Source organism: Polyodon spathula, chromosome 21, assembly GCF_017654505.1.
Source record: "Polyodon spathula isolate WHYD16114869_AA chromosome 21, ASM1765450v1, whole genome shotgun sequence".
NCBI lineage: Eukaryota > Metazoa > Chordata > Actinopteri > Acipenseriformes > Polyodontidae > Polyodon > Polyodon spathula.
The window spans coordinates 10,335,412-10,362,057 of record NC_054554.1 but is presented as its reverse complement, the minus strand read 5'-3'; the positions used below and the strand labels follow the sequence as shown (position 1 = coordinate 10,362,057).

Below are 26,646 nucleotides of genomic sequence, written 5' to 3'. Positions count from 1 at the left end.
GGATCATCTTGGAACTGAAGTGTATGAAGAATGAACTGGTGCCTCAGCTCTAATCAATAGGGCACATAGCCTCTTAGCTTATTTGCTGTAGGCCACACTGCATTTTCTGTTTTATTTTTTACAGGGACAAATTATTTAAGACCATACCGTTTATCTGAATCCTTATCAACAAAGAGACGGTAACTAAGAGCTTGGAACTGCGGTAACCATAGCAATAGAGATCCCTGGTGTGAGCTAGGACTAGCGTCAGAGGCGGGGCTGAAACGCAAACAAAGTGACCAAAAGGTCAGCTACATTACACAAAGCGAGTGTAGGTCTAGAGTATCAGTGTACCCACATACAATAGCTTGTAAAGATGTAATAACAATTTTCTTCAGTGATAGTGTGACTGTAAAGATACAGCATTTGTTTTCCATCTGTCTGTGATGCTATGATCTGAAATGTGTTTAGTTTTTTTTCAGCTCAGTTTAGTGATGTGGTAGAGCTATGAGGGTGGAATGAAAACACAGAGTAAAATTAGGGAACGAACAATACAGTAAAAAAGAATGTCAGGTGAGGTGGTTTAAAACCTTTTAACCTTTCCAGGCAATCCTCAACGTGGAGGAAGAACTGTGTCTTTATCATTAGGTATACAATGCAGTATTTAAAAGACATAAAGCTATTGGTGCATAACGCTATTAAGAAGCTATTGTGTAACTTGATGCAGTAACGTGAACTCACTTTAATGTGTTTGACAAAGGTCACAGTAGAGTTACAGCCTTTATAAAAAAAAATGACTGTAGTAAAAGCATAACAAAGTGTAAAAGTGTAATAAAGCCTACTGAAATCATAGGTAAACATTGTAAAAAAATAGTAAGGTATTCTAAAGCATAATAAAAAATCTGATAAACCAGGGTAAATTATCGTAAATGCATAGTATAACCTTGGGAAAAGCATGGGAAAACTTCAAAACTACCATGCAAAAATACTGTGGTAAACTTTTATAAGGGATATACCGTACTGCTATACTGATTATACCATATTTAAACCAACAGGTTACAACAATTGTCTTCTTCAATTCCATGTCAATAAAAAACTGCTGTGCCTTTAGAGTGGATAATACCATAAAAGGCCATTAGCTACAATGGGATTGGCTACAGTTGTGCTCAGTTTGACAAACCTTTTAAAGAGTCATCAGACCTTTATAGATTCACCTCAGACTGTGCCTCTCTGTGATACTGATAATTTGCATTGCTTTGCATTGCTGCTACATCGTCATGGTTACGATTGTCGGTTTCTACTGTAATACTGTCATTGTGTAGGTACTTTTTGTGTGATCACATGGCTGTTTGATGGGATTCAAACTTTTACAATAAAGCACATTTTTGCAAAAATAACATTTGTTTAATTATAAACTGGTGTGTTAAAGTTCATGATAAAATTTGTATCAGTTGGTATGTATCATTCCAAATAATTGGTCCCAGAGCTTAAATAAGAAGTTTAAACCATTCATCAACCCTAATAACATGAACAGTACCGTATTTGATCATAAATGTGGTGTTAAAGATGCTTGTTCTGAGTTTGTCAGCAGTTCAGTGCTAGTTGCTTGCCAACTTACCCAAACTTCAGACACATTTCAATGTAAAAGTAAGATACTACATGACATAGTGTGCAGCTGTGTATTGCCAAACAAACACAGAGAAACTTGATCTCTTTTACTTGTTCACTAGCTGGTATTTACATATATATAACGAAACTGATCCAGCCTTGGTTTCATATCAGTGTATAACAGAAAACTACAATTGAAGAGCTGCTGATGAATTGAGGTCAAAGCACCAAAGTTTCAGTAATTTATTAAAATAATATATATATATATATATATATATATATATATATATATATATATATATATATTTGTTGTTTTTTATATACAAACAACAACATACAGTCAGAAAAGCAAGTGCCCAAGTCAATAAGAAATGAATGACTATAATTAAAAGGCAGAGATCAATTTGTCAATTTGTTCAGATGAATTTTCCTATTAAACATATAGTTAAAATATTAAAAGTGCCCATTGCTTACAAGTTTATAGTTAAAGATACATGGCAGATATTAGAAAGTAGTATTTTGTTACAACACGTAAAGGATTATTAGGAAAGTGTTGATTTATTTGGCAAAAAATACTAGTGCAAGCCTTTGAAATGCTGAGGATATGTTGAACTTTATGATGCTCAGCTGACCTTGGAGAATGATCTAGAAGGAACAATATGAACACAGGGATTAACATACAGATACAGTAGAGAAGGCTTTGTTTTTATTAGTATGGCTTTATTTTATTTATTGTATGTTTATGTATTTCATCACTTATGTAATATGTTTATATATTTAAAAAAAAACTATATGTTGTTCCTGCCACTCCCCTTGTGACAAACAATACCGAACGAGATTCTGTATCTATTAAACAATAAACAATAATTATTTTTGATAAATAATAAACAAGAAAACTGAGCTCTGAATGGGAATCTACAGCCATTATGGCCTGAGAAAGCTGATGCCGGCGATGGAGTTGACGATTGTAGCTCGGCAGATCTATTGAGAGCCATTACTCCTGGCACAGAAGGACTTTCCAAACAAATCTCTGATTTGCATACAGCATTCAAGCTTTACATGGGAAAGTTACATCTTTATCAAACCGAAATGAAGAAGCAGAACGCTAAATCAGTGCCGGGGAAGATCAGGCGAATGGGATTAATTTTCAATTGGAAGTCTATGGCAAAGGAAATTTGTTATCTAAAGGAGAGGAGTGAAGCAGGAGGTTGAATTTGAGAATTATAGGACTACCTGGGGAATCAGGGAAATCGGCCAAGCTCTTTTTTTTCTAAACATTTTTCACCTGTTTGTTTGGCTCAGATCGCTGCCCTGCACATATTGAGCTGCAGCGAGCACACAATCTTTGCTGCCCTGGCTAAAGGCATTGTTAACATTTCAAGAGAAGGAGAGGGTACTGCGACTATCAAGGGAAAAGGGGGGCGCTTGGGTTCGAAGGGTCAAGAATCTAACATTTTCTCTGACACGGTGGAAGTACAGTCAAACAGATACTGAGGGACAACAACTTAAATGTGCTCTACTCTCCACAGCTCATCCGAGATTTGAATACCACTAAGAGAGGAAATGGGTTACCAATCCAGAGGAAGCACACATATTTCTCAACAACCCCAGCCTACAACTCAGAGGGTCAGGTCTCCGCTGATGCGGGGAAACATATTTGGGATCTCCTATTCCAACAGAACCTTGGATGTAGTAGCAATGTGTAGCGCTGCTCATAGGTCTGTTATTAGCTACAATTTTAGGCACACATAAGTTACGTTTTCCCAGATATTATATTATATGCCCTCTCCCTTAAATAGGTTAAAGTCAAGCTACTCTGCACTGTGTCCTTTGTGTAAGACAGTGGTGGGATTCTTTATATAAATTGCTTGGTCTTGTGTTAGGCTACAGTAGAGGGGGTAGAAAATCTGTGGGTTGCTGTTGGAGATTTGGCATGGACCTGACCATTTTATGTGCTTGCTGGGGGATTACTGTTGTGGGCTATGCCTAAGGGTAGTTGCCCCTTTCTTCACATGACACTAGTAGTAGGTAAACACTGCATAACGATTTATATGTCATCAGTAACATCCACCCACAGTAGATGATTGGATACAGGAGGTTAATATACACATGAAATGCTTAGCACTGGAGCCAAATTATTTAATCTGCAAGTCATTTAATCCTAAAAGAAAGACGGTATGTAAACAATGCTGTTTTTTTTGTGAGACTGAGTTATTAAACCATGCCAATATTGTGTATCCCAGATTTCAGGTCTTACTGTGGGCTCAATTAGTCAAACATGAGTTTCAACAAACATTTAACAAACAATCAGAGGTGTCTAATGAGCTAATTATGCATTTGTTTGTTTGTTTATTTGTTTGTTTGTTGTATTTATTTATCAGGGACACATACAATTATAACTTAAGTGTCACTTATATGACAAGATGCATTGCATTTTCAATTTAGCCAGTAGGTTAATTTCCATTGACAGTCCCAGGCAGATATTGATGACAACTGTAATAAATCTCCATATTACTTCTATTCTAAACTATAGCAATAACTTCCTAGTACATATTTGACTAAAAATACATACAACATTGACATAAATTACCTATTAAAAGTGCATAACAATCAGCAGCTAGATAATCAAGTTACAGTACAATTAATGATTTCATAATTGATTATATTTTAAACAAGCCTTTGTTAAGTTTGTTACAAAATATTTGAAAATCCCTTAAGACCTTAATTTCTGAAGGATGTGACAGGCATATAGTGGAGGCATACTTACATACATGTGCCAGAGACACCCGTCTGGCATACACCGGGCAGAGTGAAACGGGATTAGCCTTTCCCGACACTATTTTAATTGTGCTATGCTGAGCATATGCCAGCTAAGCTACCTTATTCTCCTAATGCTTTGTTTGATCGACCTTTTAAAGTGTAGTGACTGCTTGTTAATAGCTATGGAAGTTCCCTGCCCGAGTGAAGACAGCCATGTCAACAACATGTACCTCATCTGACACCACAACAGATTATCAGCTACAGCTTGATGAGAACGCAAATAAAGTGATAGACACATTAGACAGGTACCTCTATGTATGATTTTGTCCCCAGCACTGTGCACCTCTGTCAGCAAGTCTGTGTAACATGGTTAGAGAAGAACCAACAGGAACCAGGCCTTCTCTGGAGCCTTTACAACTGGGGCCGAAAATTTAATCAGGCCGTCACTGAAAGCACCTGTTCCCCTGAGACTGATCATAACAGACTTCCATAAGTCCCCAGCTTCTGAATCCACTCACCAGAAATGTTAAATAGCATTACCTTTTAATTAGAATTCACCTTTTGAGGTCCAGTTTTACTGGAATAATAATTATTTGGTCTGGAGTGTGTTTTAATGCTGTAAATTGCTTTGAGAAGATATTTAGAGTTATAGTTGTTTGTTTTTTTTTTTTAGGTGGAAACTTTGGACAGTATTTTCTAGCTTGAGGCAATTTAATTTACACAGATATATTTGACCACACTTGTGTTTGATATCAGTTTGCATTTTCTTTTCTTTTTATTATTAATAAATCTTCTGTGTTGGTAGCACAGACGTCTTTAAAGGAGTGTACATTGGGTTTATTAAATAAATAAATAAATACATAAAAGATTAAACCTGTTAGTGTTTTTTTTTTTTTTTTTTTACTGTATTTTCATGTTTGCCTGAAAGTGACAATAAAAAGGGTTGTCAGATATGTGTATGGCTTATCCTTTTGATTCATTATTATTTTATAGCTAATTTCAGTTTGTTAATATGATCTACTACTGCATTCAATTCTAGCCCCAGCATTACTAAAAGAACTTCAGAGAACATTTGCACTGGTGAGACTGGACTTACAATACTGTGTTTAATAGAGGTTCTCACATTAAAAATCCTTTGGATTTTTTGGATAGAGTCCACACTGACTCCTAGCTCCTAAGCTCTAACCTGTTACAGTAAAAACAGTCTCCCAGTCTTTCAGCTCTAACCAGTAGACCACACTGCCTCCCTCCCTAATCTCTAACCTCCCAGTCCCTCAGATCTACCCTCTTGGATGTATTAAGCTCAGAAGACTTGGTCCCACTGTTGTCTTGTATGAGATAACCAACATTAGAGTGTCTACCCTTGCAGTGACCTCAACTAAATATACCCTATTACATGCTCTATACTAAGGATTCCCTTTTTCTGAGAATCCCCTTTTTAACTTTTTTAGCAGACTTTGCTGTGCTGCTCTCTTTGACAGCCCTTTTCAGTGATGAACCATCCAGGCTGTGCCAAGCCTGGGGCTCAGCAGAAGAGCGGTAAAGAAAAATTAGAAAGAGTGACGGGAAGTCATTTTTTCCTGCACTTGGTTCAATGAAGCACTTTGCAATGGTGCATTAGTGAGGCAAACTGCTTAGCAGCAGTGACTGAGGTAAATTTCAGAAAAAGGCATTGTCCAAATAAGTCCTCTAAAAGAGATATGAAGGACATTTAAGAGCATAAGAAAAGTTACCAGTAAGAGGACGCCTTTCAATGCTTGTCTGGTTCATTGCAGCTGCTTGGTGCCCATTCCATACATTCACCTCTCTCTGCATTGTCTTTGTCTACTCATTTTCAAACTGTGTGCTCTGGTCAAGTAACAAAATAATCTTAAAATCTAGTAACATGACTAAAATATTGCTTTTGAAAAATGTCTTCATGTGGACTTGTGACAGTTTGGCAGGGCACATGTATATGTTGGCGTGGGGAATAATGGGTTGGCAGGGAGGGGGTTAAATTGCTCCCTGTCAAAATACGTGGGAATGTGGCTGGAGCTGACAAGTGATAAATGATTAAACGATTAATTAGGCTGCAGCCAGGGCTGTATAAATAGGGTGATCACAGGTGTTAGTTAGATAGAATGGTTAAGTTCCTTGTTCTGTGTTCCGTATTTCCGTCCATCTCCGTGCTTGTTTAAGTTTGTGAGTGTTTGGCATACACTTTTGTTTTGGTCCTTGTGCTGTTTGTTTTGTTCCTGTCTTTTGTGTGTTTGTTTTATTATTTATAATTAAAGTGCGCATTAGCTTGTTCAAACCTGCAGCTTCCTTGTCTCCTTCCTGGTGAAAACAGCTTGCCAGTCACAGGACTGCTCATAGAGAAGTTAAATATCTTAACATCATAATATCAGCTGAACTCCTTTAAAAAATGTGTGTTTGGCAGGCTGTTCTTAAAATGCATGTCAACAATAATGCAAAAAAGGTAGTACAATATATCCCACACATTGAATACCTTTATTTATGCTGCACAAATTTATACATTCTATTTAGGTGATTATTTAATTATGTCTGCATACAAAATAAAATGAAAAGAACCATGAAATCTTCATCAATATCAAACAAGGACTTAGTGATGATGTTTCTTTCTTGTTTTGTTATTCTTACAACAGGAAACAGCATTGATGCATCAGCAGGGAAAGTAGGATAAACAGTCAGGCATGGTTAAGTGCCAATTAAAATGAGCTGCTGTACGGAAAGATGATGCACTGTATCACAAGACTTGGGGGTCCTGGAGGTTTAGCTAATTTATTTGTATTCCCCCAATAAGTAATCAATCCATGTGTCATTAATGTGCATATACAGCACTGTGGAATAGTAAAATGAAACGTGAACTCAAACCAAACGTCAACCTAATCATCAACAAACTAAATTTTGAATGTTGGACCCCATGAACATGAATAGCTAATGTAGAACGTTATTAAGAACCTCAGTCTATGAAGATAATTGAGTTAACAACGTGTTTTGTCTTTTTTTCTTCACAGAGGCAGATCATCCCGGTCACAAACATCAGTCCACTGCACGCTCTAGATTCCTCAATACACCTTACATACCACGTCAATGCAAAGTGCCAAAACTGTGTGTTGGATTTTGCTATGGTGACAGCATCGCCAAGATTGTAGATCCTATCTGCGGAACTGGGAGAGGGGCTGTCGATTTATTTCCTTTTTTGTGTGGACTGATCAGCTATTGGTTGACAGCTGGAGGAATCATGTAGAGGACCCTCTGTCGGGGGGTGGACAGTTTCTTTGGGTCACGATGGTTCTACACACATCACCATTTTCCAGTGCCTTCCTCAGGTTCCTGCACTCTCTGTCCTGGGGTCTAATTTTCCCATGCTTCTGGTTATTTGACCGGTTGCTTGCATCTTTCCTGGCCACCACATATGAGAAGCGTCAGCACTCGGAGGACCCCTGCTACTTCCGTGCACTCTGCATTCTCATCTCTACGCCGCTCTACTTGGCGTTGGTGGTAGCAACACTTCCATTTGCATTCCTGGGATTCCTACTCTGGGCTCCCCTTCAGACAGTCAGGAGGCCTTACATCTACTCCCAGTTGGGGCGGGCAGACAAGAACCGTGCAGAGCAAGGCAACGCCGGGACACCCATCAATGACTGGAAGGCTTCAGGAAAGAGCTTTTGCTTCTGCTCAGCCAACGTGTGCCTGCTTCCAGACTCCTTAGCCCGCTTCAATAACCTCTCAGACACACAAGGCCGGGCCAAGGAGGTGGGAAAACGGATCAGCAATGGAGCTAGTCGCCCACAAATTAAAATCTACATTGACTCACCCACCAACACCTCTATCAGCGCTGTCAGCTTTACTAGCTTGGTCTCACCCCAGGGAGGTGGGGAGGTACCCAGTAAGGTGGCTTCGGTTGCAGGTGGCGTCAGGAGCATGTCTTTAACGGAGCACAAACATGAGAGCAATGGGGAGGCAGAAAAAGAGCCAGAAGTGAGCAGCAGCAGTAATTTGCAGGGACAGGAGCAAGAGAACACCCCTTTAAATGAGCCTGACTCAGCTTCAGTGGTTCAGATTAGCATCAGCGCTCCGGAACCTTCGAATGACCAGGAACCAGAGGACAGCCAGATGCCCAATGACAAGCTGAAGGAAGGGGATTCAGGCAGCCTTGATAGCAAGACTGCCTCCAGAGATTCCCTGGTAAAGTTCCACATTAGCGACAGCAATGCAGTCAACAACAAGTTGGTGTACCGGGCCTCCATGATTAAGAAGGCTTCGGCCAGGAAGAGACGACATGCAGTCGACTCTTTTGATCATGAGATATCTGCCTTTTTTCCTGCCAACCTGGACTTCCTGTGCCTGCAGGAAGTCTTTGACAAACGTGCGGCTGAGAAGCTAAAGAACCAGCTGCACCACTACTTCCAGCACGTGATCTACGATGTGGGCTGCTACGCCTGGAAGGGTTGTGGCCCTTTCAAATTCCTCAACAGCGGACTCCTTCTGGCAAGCCGCTACCCTATCCTGGATGCTTCATACTGCTGCTTCCCCAACGGACGGGGAGAAGATGCACTGGCGGCTAAGGGGGCTCTTTTCGTCAAGGTCAGTAGTGTTGACAGAGTGTATTATTTTTACGCCATATTTTTTGACCTGTTTATCAAAATCTCAAATAACAGGGTGAGATGCTTTATTGATTAACATTTTATTGGCCAGCTTAATCATGAATTCAAAGCCTCCAGTTTCTTAGGGGTCTCCTCTTGCCTTGTGGGGCTGGGGTAATTCAATTTTCTGCAGAATGCTATTTAATTGTCAAAATGTTTAAATATTCAGAATTGTGTAAATATTACACTGATTCAAGAATCAGCAGTGTGAATATATTTCTGTAGATATTTGTCTCTAACTACATGTATTTTTTTTTTCTTCCTGGCAGCATAGTTAGTGTTTACAGAAATATTTACAGTTGTGTAGATTTCAGAATCAAATTTCTCCCTCCAACATGTCTTTTAAGCTATTTACAAAACACAACTATACATACATTTATTATGATAATATAAATAGCTTCAATTCTAAATGTATTTAAATTAATATTGTTTCAAATCAGTTCATATTTATTTATTAATATTTGGCTGTTAGAAATAATTTGACTACTGTGAATACAGAATGTGTACTGTTTATAAAATGACAAGGTATATGAATACACATTTTATTTTAAATTGTTTCATTTGAGAGTTTTGGTCAGCCCTCCGAACTAATACTACTGCTAACGTCACTGTTAAAAACACAAGCAGGCTGGATATAAAGTTGGGGGATGGGGATGGAGGCTTAGGTTTTTATGCATGCTTCCAAAAAAACAGCTATGTTAAGCCATGAAAGTTTATCAGATGGATGGGTTGTTTTGGAACCGCTGCCAAAATCCTACTTTGTTTTAGAGTTTTTCTAGTTTGATGGACACTTTATAGAGCCAGAAATCCATGTTGTAATTTGATAAGATAGTACAGTATATCTGTAGAGTCTAGAATCATCTATAGATTATTAGATTTCCTGTAACAAAGCTGGAAACCAAATAGACTTTTGTGCTTGTATCTTTTAAAAAATCAAGTTCAGATGAAGCGTGCAATTATTTGATAAAATGCCTTTTATTGATGAAGAACTTAAATATTGTGTACAAAAATATTTACTCTTACGGTAATGCTTAACCTAACTAGCTAATTGTAGTTGCTGCACCATTAACACAAAAACAAACAAATAAACAAATGATTGTAAGAAAGTTCAGTACATGTCTTTGCTCTGCTCTTATAAACATGCAACTTTAAAAACAAAAAGACAGGCAGACAGATTGACAGCGTGATAAAGAGGAGGCGAATTAGTTCTTTAAACTTCATGACAAGCCGCTGAATTTTGTTTGAGAGTGGCCAGTTGTACTGGCAGTGTGAGCACATACTGTTCTGTTATTGGTCGTCGGACATACAAACATCATTTACAGCATCTCCAGCATCACCTCCTTAACCTCCTGTATTGATCAGGCTCTGCAAGACAAGTACAGTCCTGGCAGAGTGGAGCCTGCTAAGCACAGAATGTGTTTTGAATACTTAAAAAACAAACAAAAACTCTTACTGTTTCCAAATCATTATATTAAAAAAAAGCTTGAAGATGCCTACAGCATTTGGCTCTCAAAGTGATGTTGTTTTGGACGAAACGATGGACTATGAACAAAAATACAGACATGTAATAAACAGATACATAGGACAGTTAAAGATGGCTGATGGACTACCACAGATAAATATATCAATAAAAAGTAGGATTAAATGATCAGGGGGAAACACAAACTCTAAGAGATGATTGTATGTTTCTCTTGAGTCCTGGTCTTCCTTCATCTTTGAAACATTCATAGTTTTGATCCTTACAATTTCATGACTTTTCACATTTAAATGATATTAATACACATTTCAATAATGTGGCTACTATAGTGTCCCTTATTTAAGCATTAGGCCATCTGCATTCTTAATAATGTTAATTTGTCAATATTCAATAAAACAATGTTGTTTGCAAAATATTGATTATGAAAATACTACAATTTACAAAATACAACATGTGTTAGAGCACAGTCATTAAGGTCTATCTTAATGCTGTATTTGTTAAAACTTAAATGGAGCTCATTCATTATTTATGTTTTCCAGGTAAAAATAAACCATTTACTGCCACATTATTTTAGTCACTGGATCAAGCTGTAACAAGCTAAATATGAATGGCTGGCTTAAACGTAACCCAAATTAATATTGAATTCAATAGAAGGAAGGTATCATCCCTCTCCTTCCATGTTTCCACCCTTATAAAAGTTAACCTAGTTTAACTTGCACAGTAATTTTGCAGTTTTCCCATACTTTTTTATTGTCAATTTTTGCCATTAATTGGGAATTCCTGAATTACATGAATAGGTGGGTATAATGTATACCCCTATCTGAGAATTGAACACAGTTTATAAAATGTAATCTGGAGCATACTGGAAAACCAAAAGAGATTGAAAACAGAGTGGTCCATCCTAGAATCCCAACATTTATTTCAATCAAATCAATGCACATTTGAATGCCCTAGATTCACAGCAAGTCTGCAGATAAGTGATGTTCTTGTTTTTCCATTATCATTTATTTAATACCCCCTCAAGCTCCTCTGCCTTGGGTTCCCATGCCTTATCACAGATGCTGTACTATTTGTGCCCATGTCTGCCTTCACAGCCTTGGCTAGCAGTACCAGCTGCATCTCGCCCTACAATGACCCTGGACAAACTTGAAGGCTGTTCTTATTGCCTGATTGCAGAACCCTAAGCATGTTTTCATAACACTGCTTGCTGGTCTCCATAGTGTTTAACCAAGCATGCATAAAGTACTGAATGTTTTATACAGAATAAGAGGTTGTCTGCCTCGGGTCCTTTCAGGTCATTCCTGACTGTTTGCAAAAATGGGGTTAACTGTGCTGTAGTATGGAAGGCTGTGGGTCCAGCTCAACGGTTAAAACAGTCATTTGGTTTGTTTATTTTAGTGCTTGACTGATGTGTGGAAGAATTTCATTTGGGAGATTGGACCAGAATTTATGAAATTCAGAACAAAAAGTATGAAATATGAACTGACTTAAACTCAACCAGAAAAAAACATTACACTAAATGAATCATTTTTTTGGCTCTGCCTGTTTGAGCACAATTAAAAACATATTTATTATGGCAGCTGCAATAAAGAAAAATTTCCAAAGCTGCTGCATGAAAGAACTGTTTCATGAAAACGCCGGAAGGATCTTTTTATAATTTAATTTTTTAATGAAGCTAGTAGTTACATCAAAATATTCCAGCTCCTAACCCCCTCAGAACCAAGATGTACTTGTAAAGTACAGTAGCAGAATTTCCCTGTCGGCCCTGTGTAGACACCCTATTAGAAACAACTAAAATAAAACTAAAGTAACACTTCAGTTACCTGATAAAAAAACACAGCAGCATCTAGTTGGGCTGGACTTTAATGCAGATTTCACTTAAGCTGACTCACCTGTAATTCAGCCCCGTACCTCCACCAGATCAAAGGACAAAGAAGAGCTGATCTCAGGAAGAATTAAATTAACACATTAACTAATGACTATAATACTATTTAGAAGAACTAGTGACAATTCTAACCGAAAAATTGAACTTGAAAAAAAAAAAAAAGACAGGTACCACAGACCCGGTTAATTTGGAAACTGCAATGGAATTTCTTTTGATGGAAACAAAACGCTAACTTCTTTTGGTGAATTGAATTACATTTTCCAGAACCTGTATCTCCAGGAGATGCTTCATGTAATTGCAATTAAATTGTTAACTATTAAGAAAGCTTAATGAAATCGATCTATACCTTGTCACAGGGGAGTAAGTTCAAAGCAATAGATGTTTAGTGTGACCCATGTAATAACCTGGGTTGGTTAATTATTCCTAATTAGCGTAGCTTGAGTCTAAACAGTCATCTATTGGCTGTAGGACTAAATTGCAGGCGAGCATGACACAGTCCAATTTGCCATACATTTCTCAAAACCATAGTATCATGCATTTAAACTTTAGGGTTAGCTACAGTCAATAAAAGCTCTGACACTTCTGTGTAACTGTACTTATTGTCTTTGTGGGGTGTTTTTAAGGGCAACTGCAAAACTAAACATATAAAAATAGGTTACTCAGTTCCAGTGATGTACTGTATGTACAATCCATTATTAACATGTCATTTATAATTCTTTATTGGATGCAGTACCGTTGTGGTGAAGTATTTATGACTAATGGTTCAGTGTTCTATATTACTGTCCAATGACGCATCAGACACTACTGCTGGTGCAAATTTATTCAAAAGCCTTGTCTAAATTTAAGATTTTCAAAGGCAAGCTTGAGTGATGAGTTTACTTGAATACGAATAACTTTTAAAAATAGCTGCAGAAAAAGTCTCAACTGTCGAGGAAAATGTACCCTACCAATCCAACTGGAAGCTCATTCAATTATCACATTTGTCATTCAGTATGGTAGCTTATCTGAGGCTGTGAACAGCTGCCTAAGTGGGATGGGACCAAGTGCTCACCTCTAAAAACAACTGAAGGAGTCTGCTGATAAAAACTGAAGGAGCCTGCTGATATCTTAAACCCTGTCTGTGTCTGTCTCCCTTTAGGTGCATGTGGGATCTACACCTCAAGATCAAAGAATTGTGGGATATATTTCCTCTACTCACCTGCATGCTTTGGAAGGTAAGCCCCTTAGATTCTTCCAGCTGGTTTCACAGACCCTGATTAGCACCAGTCCAGCAGTACCTTACCTACTTTTTCTGTGTATCGGCAGTGTCTTCACGATACAAGGGTCCCTCTACGATATGTATCATGATACAGTAAATTCAGTGTAAAACATTACAAATTACACAATTATTTCCCCATTTGATAGTGCAAGTTTTTGGAATAAAACATGTTTTGGTCACTGTGTCAGGGGTCACTATTGATAATCGTACCATCAAGAAAGATATTGTCCTGCTAAATATGGTACAAATCGATGAATCGGAACCCCCCCCCCCCCCCCCCCCCCCCCCCCCCCCCCCCTCCCCCATTGGGTTGTCCAAGATCAGTACTAATCTGCTAGTCTGAAACCAGCCTTTAGCCTGAAAAACAAAACTGGTGGCTGTGTTCCCTGAAACATTCTATTTTGTTTGCATTTCATTACAAAGGAAAGTTTATGCTATGAAAATATTTGTGTAGCTTTATCAAGATGCAGCTAGTAAATTGAGGTCAACAGTAAGTATCATTCCCCCTGCCTGCACTTCACACTTTGAAAATGATTTGCTGCTCCTGCAATAGTTGTGTTGTGAGCCCAGTTATGTATTTTAGGATTAGATCCATTTTGATAGTGTTCGTTGTTACATGTGATGGTCCAAGGTAAAATTCAAATATGAACAGTTAACGTTTTAAGTACCACCTGGTTATAGTAACCAAGTGGTCCTTAAAATGTAAAAACTAAGACTGTACCCTATTATAGCATCTGTGTGGTGCCTTGAAAAAGATGGGAGGCAAAACCTACTCCTTGAAAAGTGATACTTAAAGTGTTCCAGAACCCCCTGCAGTGTTTACAAGAAACACATTGCTTCCCTTTGTTGGTTTTGCCACACACACACACACACACACACACACACGCACACAGACCTCCACTCACTCGCACCTCGCATACATCCATCCATACTGTCTGCCTCAAGGTGTTTGCTGTTGTCCATATTGCAGCAATTGTTATGTCATCACATTCTTGATAGTTTTGTTATTTTTTATTGACACATCATAAGTAAATAAACAAGGGAATTGCTTTTGTTCAACTTTTGCTCTGGAACATTTGCCAGGAGAAAGAGATTTTTCTTTGAAAGATCCCAGTGTACGGAGTTTGTGCTCCCTCCTGCAACAATGTCACCCATAATGTATTATTACAAAAACCCCCCATAAGATGCAGCTGTTTCTGTGGTTTGTTTCTTATGGGTTGGAGTACACACTCAAGCAGTAAATAACAATAAAATAAATCTCTTCCATATTAAATGGTCAATATACAATCCGGACTTCCCTTTATCATTTAACTTTTGTTTTTAATTTACGTCTTATGAACTTGCTGATCCTCAAACACAATTTTAACTTAATAGATGCATATTGTATTTTTGTTAATCTGTCTTTAGTCAGTCATTAACATCTGTAATACTGTTTAAATCATGCGATATAATGTAAATTATATAATTTACCCATCATTTTGTTAATCTTGCCTCACTCGAAAAATCTGGTACCCACAAGAATATTTCCTATATGAATAATGGGATGAGGGTAGTGTTTCTTGGCCTAACTGTGTGAGTTAACAACTGTGCACTGAACCATAAAGGCTATGTTTTTTTTTTTTTTGCTGGTCCATCCTGAATCCTATTTAAGTCCCTGTAAATCTGTGAAACCAGAGACTAATCAAATTAATTTATCAATTTCCCCTTCTAGACAGGAACAGCACATCGAACAACCCCACTCTTGCGCTGGTGGCAAAAATATGCTGCAGTTGCCGTAGCAACCTGTTGAAATCTGCAATGTTATGCCTAAGTACTTGCTATTTTTAAACCTGTCATCTCTGACTTTCTCGCCTTACAATGACTGATATTTTTTTCTATTTTAGGATCCTCCCTCACATTTTCATGTCTTTGATTTCTATATTTAGTCTGGCTTCAATTTTTGAAGACAAATGCAATAAAAATAAAATATTGGTTTAATATTGTATGACTCTTTGCTCTTTAGACTCTCATATGGAAGCTAAATTAATAATTTTGGCTATGTGGTGGCTGTTTGAGGTTTTCATACAGTACTGTTTAGCTTGAAAACCTTTTTCAATTGTGAGTATACTCTTTTGCACAAATAATTGAGTGTATCATAATCTTTGGATATATGGAGCCTGTCTATCTGTCCTTTCAACTTTATGACTGTATTTAACATGTAAACATGTATCTTGGGAACTGCTTGTCCAATTGTAATCTACATTAACTCCCTATAGCTCTAAAATCGATACTCTGAACTCTGCTAACCAATGTGTTTAGCAAATTTCATTATTTAAACTGCTGACATTAAAAATTGCAGTTGCCAGAGGAGAAAAGGCCCTTGCTAACCCCTGGAGCAGGCAGATCTAATCCAGAGCTCCAGTCCTCCCTTTTACTGTCCAGGGGTGGGCTGATCATGAGTAAAGACTTGCCTGGAGAGTTGCCGTGTCATTTCCATGCACTCTGGCGTTGACGATGCTAATGTTGCACATCAGCCCAAAACGCTTGACATCGATCATTAGTAAATATGACTCTAAAGAAAAGCAGTGCTTCACTTCTGCAGGGCCTGCATAGTTTGCACGTTAAAAGGTTGGCTGAACTGACGCATGGATCCCTCTGGGACCAGGATTTCAATCATGATAGCTTAGTAGGTTATGCCTGATGCTCCTATAGACCTGGGTTCAAAACCAAATGGTTGAAGGGTTTAAATATTTATGTTTTATTTATTTTTGTTAACCCAACACTGGTTTCTTTTAGCTTTAACAATAATGATACAACTGGAAAACAATGACCTACAGGGGTGTCTGTAGTAGTGAATCTAGGCATGTGGTAGCTCAAGACGAGGCAAACCCTACCACAGTGATCTTGCGGTGTTAAGTGTAAAGTGCATACTTTCTCTTTCCAGCAGAGTGCGCCAGAGAGCTTTTAGAGATTTGATGCTGGACTGCAGTATACTCTTTTGTGCATTCACAAAAAAGATTTTGCAGTACTTAATACAGTAGTTTTTCTTCTACTTATCTCTATTTTGAATTAGGAATCATTAAATAATGATAATAAAGATTCCCCATTTTGCCTGCTGTAATAATTGTATGATTGACAAGGCTAGTAATGTATAGGATAGGCTGTGGTGTTTAAAATAAATACATAAGCAAAAGTGCATATTAAGTATTATGTAAATAGCAGTGTTGTTCATGGTAAAATTAAAAAATATATAGAACATTAAAAAACTTTTAGTATGGCCAATATCATTTTCTTGGTTAGTCTATCCAATTCCTATATCAGCTATTGATGCAATATGAAGGTAACAATAAATGTTACTTTATCATTTTTTCAATTAATTCACAACAATAGATACAATTGTTTGGCTGAACTTAATGACACCTGTTAGGGACATTTTTGTGTGTGTACCTCCATAATGTTGGCAGGTTCAAAGGTACATTTTCAGAGTTTAATTAAATAATGGTATAAAATGTATTTGATGTCATATTTCTGTTTCCACATTTCATTTATGTGACCAAGCATGTTCCATTTAAGTTGAAAAACCATCAATGCTAAAGCTCAATAACCACACTTGAACTCAAGATGACCCTTATGAAAGGGTTCTGATGTGGGGGGTTTGTACATAGAACTGGGCGACTTTTTTTATCATAGTTTATCTAACAAATAAAACCATAGATGCTTTGACATTTCAACATAGTTCTAGTAAATGTTTATTTAGTTCTATTAAATACAGTGCCTAAGATTTTTACTGCTCATTAGATAAGAATCAAATGCCATTTTTTTTTATATGGCTGTTCGTAAGGTGCTCCTCCTGGTAATAAAAAAGATATAGATATTAAAACGTTTTCCACCTTCTGTATTCACAGCAGACTGTGCGGTTCGATGTGAGCAGCTTGATCTGCTTGTCGACTGGCAGTCCGAATTCATAAAATCTACCTCCCGTCCTGCTGGGGCAGACAGTCCCGAGGACATGGTGGCATTCAACGTGATTTGTGGGGACCTGAATTTCGACAACTGCTCATCAGGTGAATTCCACATAGAAATACAACATTTTGTTAGCTGTGTATTGTGTATTTTTGTTAGCCCTGAATTCAGGGAACTACTTGTTTCAATGTACTCATCTGCTTAGTAACGCAGTGTGAGACATAAAATGTGAAACAGCGTGAAATGTCTTTCTGTCTTTGTATGTGAATGACTGCAAGATAATTCAGCTGTATAAGAAAAAGGCTAGTATCAATATCTATACAAGTGTGGAATGAAGAGTTTACACTGAGTGGCTTTTCCATATTCGACACATCGTGAACACAAGCCCTCTTCCCACACACAGTCACACACACATACACAAACAGTGACACATGCAAGCATCTTACACCTTCCCTACTTCTTGTTATCTCCCCACAGAGGACAAGCTGGAGCAGCAGCACTCCCTGTTCACCCGCTACAAGGACCCCTGCCGACTGGGACCTGGCGAGGACAAACCGTGGGTCGTGGGTAAGTCTAGGATTCAGTGTCCATGCGGCCATCTGTTACTCCCCTTACCATTGTCCTTCTTTCCTCCGTCTCGCTTTCTCCCACTCTAATTATTTGACTAATGAATTTACAAATATTAAATATTCAGACATAAAATTTGTATTTTCAGTGAAGTTTGAAATGGAAAAAAAAGCATGTTGGGCCATAAGTAGCCTTTATTTTATTTTTTTCGAAATAATAAGATATATGGATAAAAAACAAATTTAAGAACTACAATATTATTATTATTGTTATTATTATTATTATTATTATTATTATTATTATTATTAGCAGTAGTAGTAGTAGTAGTTGTAGTAGTAGTAGTACTGGTAGTAGTATTGTTAGTGTAATATGTGGTACTTCTGTGGATCTTTGCAGGAACGCTCCTGGACCCATCTGGGCTCTATGACGAAGAAGTTAGTTCTCCAGAGAATCTACAAAAGTAAGTTCCTAACAGTTTCTGTTTTCCCATGTATTGTCAAATCCCAGAGGTCAAGTATTCTATACCTTCTCAGTTCAGGGCATCTCAAAAAGCAGAGGTATTTCTACACACACTATCACTAATCACTAAATAAACATTTCAAATGCAGAAATGTTAAGAATATTTATGAACAAGAGGAGATCATTTGGCCCATCAGTGTTGTCCAGTTTCTAGAAGCTGATTGAGCTCAAAACTTTGTCAAGCTGGGTCTTAAAGTATCCCAGTTATTCAGCATCAACAACATGGGAATGTAACCCAGTCCATACCCTTCTGTCACAAGGATGGCTGTAGTGGTGACATCAGACCCGGAACAGAAACACACAGAGTGGTGAGTGAATTGTGAATCAAATGTGCTGATGTGCCGGTTTATTGTAAAACAGAAAATAAAAAGTTGAACAAAATACTGAAGAAAACAAATGGCGCAGTGGCCAAAATAAATAAACAAACAAACGGTGGACGAACCACAAAACAAGTATCGTGCGAGTCCTCCCACATGGGTAGGGCTTGTTTTGCGTTTAGTTTTAAATGATTTTCTCCTTCTGTATCCTGTTCTCCACTCCTGAACACACAACCCTGAGTGAGTGAAACCCAGTGTGACTCTTTTTATGCAGCTGTACCGAAACTTGATTGGAATCTCTGTAAATCTGCACGTGAACTAACAGTGCTCCTCGTGTTTTCATCCTAATACCCTCTTTAATCTGCACGTGGAGTGATTGTGCAATCCCCATGCCTAAATACAAATGTACATTTTAAAACGCTCGTGCTACATAAGCCACATTATATCCTGTACACCAACAGTAACACATACAACAGATACACATAAAATACACACAGGGACGGGGCACCCCCACTCTCTGTTTAAATAAATGTCTCCTGTCCTCTGTCCTAAGTCTAGCTCCACTTCATTTTTTTTGTTACCCCCTTGTTAAGATTTCCACCCACTGATTTTGTTATTTCCAGAATCATGGAGAATGAAGAAGGGAGAAAGGAGTATCTGGTATATCCTACCAGCAAGAACCACGGCTCCAGTCAAAAGGGTCGGAAGATACCACTCAAGGGCAGTGGGAGGAGAATTGACTACATACTGTACACTGAGGAAGGACTTCAGCCTGAATGGAAAGTGGTATGTTCCATTCATTCGTAGATCAAAAGTAGATACAAAAGTGACATGCAGGTCATGATTTATCTCTGGTTTAGGTTGTATTTATTATGCAGTTTGTTTTGTTAATGTGTCTAATAAAAGCCTTACTATGTTTCAATGTAGCCAGTCATCTCGATTTTTACAGGCTAGAGAATGTAAATGTAATGATAAATCTCACTAATCAAGATTAGATTTCATTTCTTTTTTTACAATTATAATGCATTTGTCCACCATATCTGTAGCCTAAATGCATTAATTTTTAAACTCAAGCAAGGGTGTTGGATTACAAAGAGACCTGCGACAGGAGAAGATTTTATTCAAAACAATTCACTTTTTTTTTTTTAATAATGTGCTTGTACGGCACCCTCTGTTTTTATGAACAATCGTTCATGTGGTTAAGAAGGATGGCAGTTAGGTTTACTGTGACAGGGACAGGAGGTGTACCGTTTCGGTTTACACTAGTAACAATGTTTTACTGATATAATAGTTATTGTCTGGTTAATAAACTCATTATGCTCTGTTGCACATAGCAATAAACTAAATTCAGCTATTTACCATGGTGTCATGTGATGTCATCTTATGCAGTTGCCAATTGTCTCCTTACATTTTATTAAAGCACAGAAGATACAGTCAGGAACCAGCTTAAAAATATCCTAAGCATGAAAACCCAAATAAACAGCTCTCACTAACTTAAAAGCAATAAAGCAATATAATAATCATCATATTAAAGGAATGCTTCGCTGTGAGGGGCTGCAGTACAGGCTCTAGGAAACTGCACAGGCCGAAAAACAATTCACTCAACACAAACGTCCATACCAGTAACAAAGACATTTTACTCACCCGTTCCTGTCTCAAGTTACCCAAAACCTACACACAGACTACAGGTGAAAAACTGGAACATATGTGTACTCTAAACCAAAGCTGTTGTTACTTTTCCTACATATAGAAAAAGTGTCAAACAATTACCAATGGAGAAACATTCAAATATTGACAGGACTTAAAGTATAAAAAAAAATGATTCTGTTTACTTTGATGTCTTCTGTTCATTGAAACCACCGAAGAAAATACAAGTGTTTGTTTCAACCATATCTTTTCAAACAGCATATTTGTTTTCCTTACTTAATTGAGGATTTCAGAGTGTTTCTTACTGTATGTGCTACCCTCTACCGACTACCTTTACAATAGGGCAATGCAGGGTCGTGTTCACAAAGCATTCACCATATTGTTTATGTTTTAGATGTTTACTCTTTTAAATAATAATAAGATATTTTTGTATTTTACTTGTCTGTGTACTAATCCATATAAAATATTATGGTACTGCACAAAAAAAAAAAAAAAAAAAAAAATAGACATTAGAATACTATAGTGCACAGTATATTATAAGTTAGCTGAGGGTATTATGGGTAATACTGTACTGTACTGATTAATTGGGATGTATTTCTTGTATTCTACCTTTTCAGGATATTGAAGAGTTTAGCTTCATCACCCAATTGGCAGGGCTGACCGATCACCTGCCTGTATCAATGCGCATGACAGTCTCAACCGGAGACGAGGAACCCTAGAAACACAGAGAGGCTGAGAAAACAAGAGAGAGGCAAATGAGGGGGGAGAAGGGCAGACTGTTCAGGAGAACACTGCTCAGCAGGAGACTTGAAGCAAAGACAAGAGAGGAAGGTAGAGCTTTCTTACAGCGCCTGGCAGGCAAGCTCACCCCAACCTTGCACCTCTTTTAAAGCCACATTCTGTTTGGCTAACCTATGGTGATGTAACATGGATGGAAGAGGCTATCCAGACTGTTTGTTGTTGCCAGTCCCTGGCTTCTTTTCTGGGCATACTCAAGGAGGACTCTTTGAGACTGCGAAGATGAGAGAAGGAGAACACCTTATCCATTCTGTTGGACCAATGCCACTATTATAATAATTATTAACACAGAAAGTTATTTTCTACCAGTAGATAGCACAATTCAGTTTGTAACACAGCTGCAGCTGAGTGTTTTCTGTTTTCTTTGTCATACATTCTTCTGAAGTCTCAAAAACGTTTTCTTTTTTTTTTTAAACAGAAATCTTTAAATGTTAATGCTAGCATGCTGTTGGAATGAGATGAAGTTGCATGCAACACAAACTAGGTAGTACTCCCTAGCAACAGGAATGTTTTCATTGGTTCAGCAGCGGCAAAATCCTCCTTTCTGATTGGAAAGCCATTGTTTTGTAACAGCAGGGGAGCATCTGTTCCCTTCCCACAATCTTCAGGGGAACTTCTTTGCCAAACCTTTTAGACTATACATAGCTTTGCCTAATTCTGACTCCAAAAACATCTAAAATGTAATTCTGGGAGCTGTATGATATTTTGTAAGCTCTATCCCAATGACACAATCTTTGCCATGTGTCCCTAGTGACTAAGGGATGAGATGTGTAGTCTATGTGTCCCTTTCTTAGTGCTTCATTTCCATATCCTTGTCTCCAAGGTGCTGGTAAGACCAGTTCAGTGGTGTGATGTGCTGTCATGGTGCTACTGTGCGAGTTGTAGCGTAGTTCCAAAAATAAAATGATTAACGCATAGTGCTAAGAAAGTAAACCCAAGGGATTCAATTAGGAAGAGTGGGGAAAAAAAAAGTATTTTGTGATTGCACATTGCATTGTTTGTTATGCTATGCAAATCCCCAGGTGAACAAACAATATAGATTGCCAAAAAATCTAACAATATGTAGAGGGAGATTTAATCTGTTTTTCCGATATTTTATTGATTATTCTGTTGATTTTAGGCATCCCCATAAAGGAACTGCCATGTTTTTATAAATCTACCTAAGGTGCCACTTCGATCACAGCTCATGGGCCCTGTTCACAAACTGTTCAGACTGCTTTTTTTTTCTCAAGCCAATTTTGATGAATTAAAACAAGTTTGTAGTTCAGAAAATCCTTTTCAACTGTTTTAGAGAGAGATGTTTATTCTCACTAGTATTTTCAAAGCACTTTTAACCTAAGAGAACCACCCTCAAAATTTTGAATAGGGCCCATAGCTCATAAACTGTTAAGATATGGCTTCGTATTTTCAGTGTTTTGGAAACTCCTCAGGCAAAATGTAAGATACCGTTTTACCTGTGACCTGATATAGCTGCCAGAGTTTGATCATGTGAGTTTTGGTTTATGGATGACCAAGTGTTTTGTAATATCTCCCTATTCAGTAAACTCTTGTATTACATGATTCTAAGGTCAGATTTGATCATGGGTATTTTCCTATATCGTCCATTTTGTAGATGCAGCAGCTGCCTCATATCTTTATAAATACCATAGTGTTAAGGTAAATGTGTCAGTGACTTGACCTTGTCTTATGACCAGTTATTTTTTTGCTGCCTCATTGAGGTCATTTGACTTTTTAGGTTTCAGCCTCACAGAGACAACATATGTTGATATATTGTCTCAATATTTGGTATCCATTTTGTATTCTATTGTTGTCGGAGTCAAGTTCCATTATGGTTAAACATTAATCATGTAACTGCTGATGGTCATATCAATGATAGAGACCACACTTCAAATCTGGCACAAAGCTGTTTACAAGCCAAAAGTGCTTTATGAGCCCCCCTGAGCTTATCGCTTGTCCAATTATACACATTTCTGGTTGTATGTGGTATTTTAGTTACATGGTATTGACTTTCAAACCCATACGTTATAAAATCTCAGTAGCACAGATCATTACAGTCGTGGTTCTGGTAGAATTTGCAGTGTTTATATTTTATTATTATGGAAACTGATACATCACATCAGCAAGAAGCATGGTTCTGAAAATGATGCACTGGAGGATGGATTGTATTATGTGTTTATCACTGATTCCTGTGGGCAGGAATAAGACCCACGCAGAAGAAAACCAATCAGTGAAATGTCCCGTCTGTGGCCTGCATGCTCTTTGTACGACACACTATAAGGCTTTTAATCTTTCCTAAGATACTGTAGAACATCATTTCTTTTTTTAATGATCCTGAGTAGTCAGGAACAACTTTGTTATGAATGGTAGTGATGTTTTATAGCCTATCGTTATACAAAGTATATTTCTTCTGCTTTTTAAAACTATTTCATCTTCTGTCTGTGTGTTTATTTCATTTTGTTTTCCACCAAAACACCAAGCAGTTGGTCAAACTGGATTTTTTGGGGACAGTGTGTGGTTAGCATGCAGAGGCATCTCTTTACGGTACAACTGCGCTACTGTACAGTACAGTAACTCACAGTAAGTAGTAGTCCAGTTTTCATCCTTAAACATAATCATGGTACAAAAGTAAATCTGAATGAATCCATGAAAGAGTTAAGAGAAAACTTATGGTAAAGCATGTTTTAAAAAGATGAAGCCTATAAATATTCACTTTGAACAATATAATAGTTCAAACAAAGTATATGACTAACGCGTACAAATAAAAAACAGGTTTAGCACACAAAAGCAGATACACCTGTGTTACAGTATGCAGCATACTTGTTGTGTGAACGCATTGCTCCTCACATCACTCATGTATCTGTTAAGCAAATCCATGGTATTTATTCTGTAATATAAAAAAGGTTTCTGTTTCAAATAATTTTCAGTAGGCATAACAGTTGACAGATTTTAATAAAGGAGGTGCTGAGCTGACGGGCGCTTCCTCAGTGCATTGCACGTTACTGATGTTTTACAAACAAGTTTCAAAAGTAATGACTGCAGAATTCCACTGCAGCTTTCCTTAGGGAGGCAGTATGTATTAAGTATAATGTATTCCTTCAGAACTATTTAAAACACCTGCAAGTGACAGCATAATGATTTTTTTTTTTTTGTAAACATGTAAACTACCTGCCCAAAACTGAAAGGCAACGTTTAAACGTTCCACAAGAGGAAGAAAATGACAATGTTGACATTGCATGATAAACAAGCAAGGCCATTTACAGCCTCTGAGTATTCACTTGGCAGGAAATTAAGTCTGGTCAGATGCATTCTGGACTAGTTTCTTAACAAGCACTTGTACACTCGTGCTGGCATGCAAATATGTGAAGAAAAATACATCTACAGCCTTTGCTAGGTATTAATAATGACACTCGTGCTGGCATGCAAATATGTGAAGAAAAATACATCTACAGCCTTTGCTAGGTATTAATAATGAACCATTTAGTTGTTATGTGATTGAAATATCATACACAAATACAGAGGAGATAAAATCATATAGACTTTCTTGCTGCTTAAAGTTAGTTTATAGTTTTCTACTATAAAATTTAACATTTTCTAAATGTTTATTACGAGTAAACTAAACAGATGTGGCAGCCTTACACAGATCACATATTATTTTTATAATATATTTTATCAAAATTTTAAAAACTATTTACAGCATTTGTTAATAGACAGTTTGATCAAAACAACTTTTTTTGTTTGTTAAAGAAATCACTTAATACTGTACCACTGTTCTATTGTCCCACATTCACAGTCATGTTTAATACTGAACGCCTTGGAAAATATACTATATAAATTACAGTGTTCTATATCTAGAGCAGTACATACTTTAGGTCATAGTCCATTATAAAACAGCATAACAATTTCTTATTACAAGTACAGTGAATATATATATATTCTACTCTACAATCATCTTTTGGGTGCTAAAGAATTGAATGCTGTTATCATTCATAGAACACTGATACATTTTTGAGCTTCCTGAGTAGGGTAAAACACAACAAACCAGCAGAGGATTTTTAATTGTTTTCTCTTTACAAACCATTGCACTGCAATAAATACTTGGTGAAAGTGGTCCTGGGCAGTATACTGAATATCATTTAGTTAAAATGAAACTGATCTGCAAAGAGGATTCATGCTTTTGTTTCCGCAGGGTGAACCGGCCTGCTGACTTTTACTTTTTTGACCGCTTTTTAATTTCTTTTTTCACTCAATCTTTTTCGGGGTCAGCACAGAACTGCAAACCACATTTTGTCGTAAACCTGTGAAAAGAGACATTAAAACATTTATATTAACAGAAGGATTCTAATTGTGTTAGAACTATGCAGCTATGCAGGGCTGTGCCTAAGTGGGACACCCCAAGACACTCTAGTAGTTTAAGGTAGGATTTCAGGCAGTATTGGAGGCACCATTTAAATGTATGTATTAAACATCTTATCCAGCATGTGAAAGTGTACAAGTTAGTTCTACTTAACCCAGTTCAGTCAAAACCAAGGTTTCAGGAAATCGTTAACAATAACATGTTCCATTTCAGCTGATCTATCTTAAGTAGTAGCGCATCATTGTAACAGTTGATATTATTCTATCCTGCACGTTACAAATCCCTTGAGAACGACATTGCCTGGCAAAATGAGAACAGAATGAACAATATTGTTTTGATGCACAGAAGATTTGGTGTCAATATAGAGTTGTTTTTGAAAAATAAAGTACTGTACATCGGTAACAGCCGTGGTACTACTGTATAAAAAAAAAAAAAGCACACAATAAGATGCATTTTAGTTGACATAACACTTACAGGATTGTGCACCACTGTTCAGTTTCTCTAAGCCATTGTCTCTGTATGTTCCAATAAAAGGGCCTTTAGTTATTATTCCAACACTAACGACCCCCCCAAACTAAACCCCCCCCCCCCCCCCCCCCAGCTTATTAGAGAAACGGAATCTGTTTTAAATCTTGTCTTAAAACAATAATTTAATTTTTGTATATTAAACCTATTATTTTATTAGTTTCATTTAATTTCTTATTTAAAAAACAAACAAAAAACAAAACAAAACTGTACAACCAAGGTGCTATAAAATGACCCCCAAAACAATTCAATATCTTGCCCAATACAGTAGCATCCCATTCGGTAAGCTCCCAGTGTGTATTTACATTTACCTTACACACTTACAATGACACCATGCAATTTCACAACCCTGTCCCCCAGC

General features: G+C 37.4%; 1 protein-coding gene across 1 annotated transcript in view; it reads left to right on the top strand.

Annotated features, from left to right (window-relative positions):
• The window catches only part of LOC121296005 (sphingomyelin phosphodiesterase 3-like), a 37,603-nt gene extending 13,574 nt beyond the window's left edge, over positions 1-24,029 (top strand). Inside the window, exons 2-8 of the mRNA XM_041221128.1 lie at positions 7,365-8,937; positions 13,497-13,572; positions 17,501-17,659; positions 18,036-18,125; positions 18,522-18,585; positions 19,585-19,747; positions 21,226-24,029. Of these exons, the coding sequence (XP_041077062.1) occupies positions 7,639-8,937; positions 13,497-13,572; positions 17,501-17,659; positions 18,036-18,125; positions 18,522-18,585; positions 19,585-19,747; positions 21,226-21,327 (1,953 nt within the window). The 5' untranslated portion in view covers positions 7,365-7,638 and the 3' untranslated portion in view covers positions 21,328-24,029. The remainder of the gene's footprint in view (positions 1-7,364; positions 8,938-13,496; positions 13,573-17,500; positions 17,660-18,035; positions 18,126-18,521; positions 18,586-19,584; positions 19,748-21,225) is intronic.
• The last annotated feature ends 2,617 nt before the right edge of the window (positions 24,030-26,646 follow it).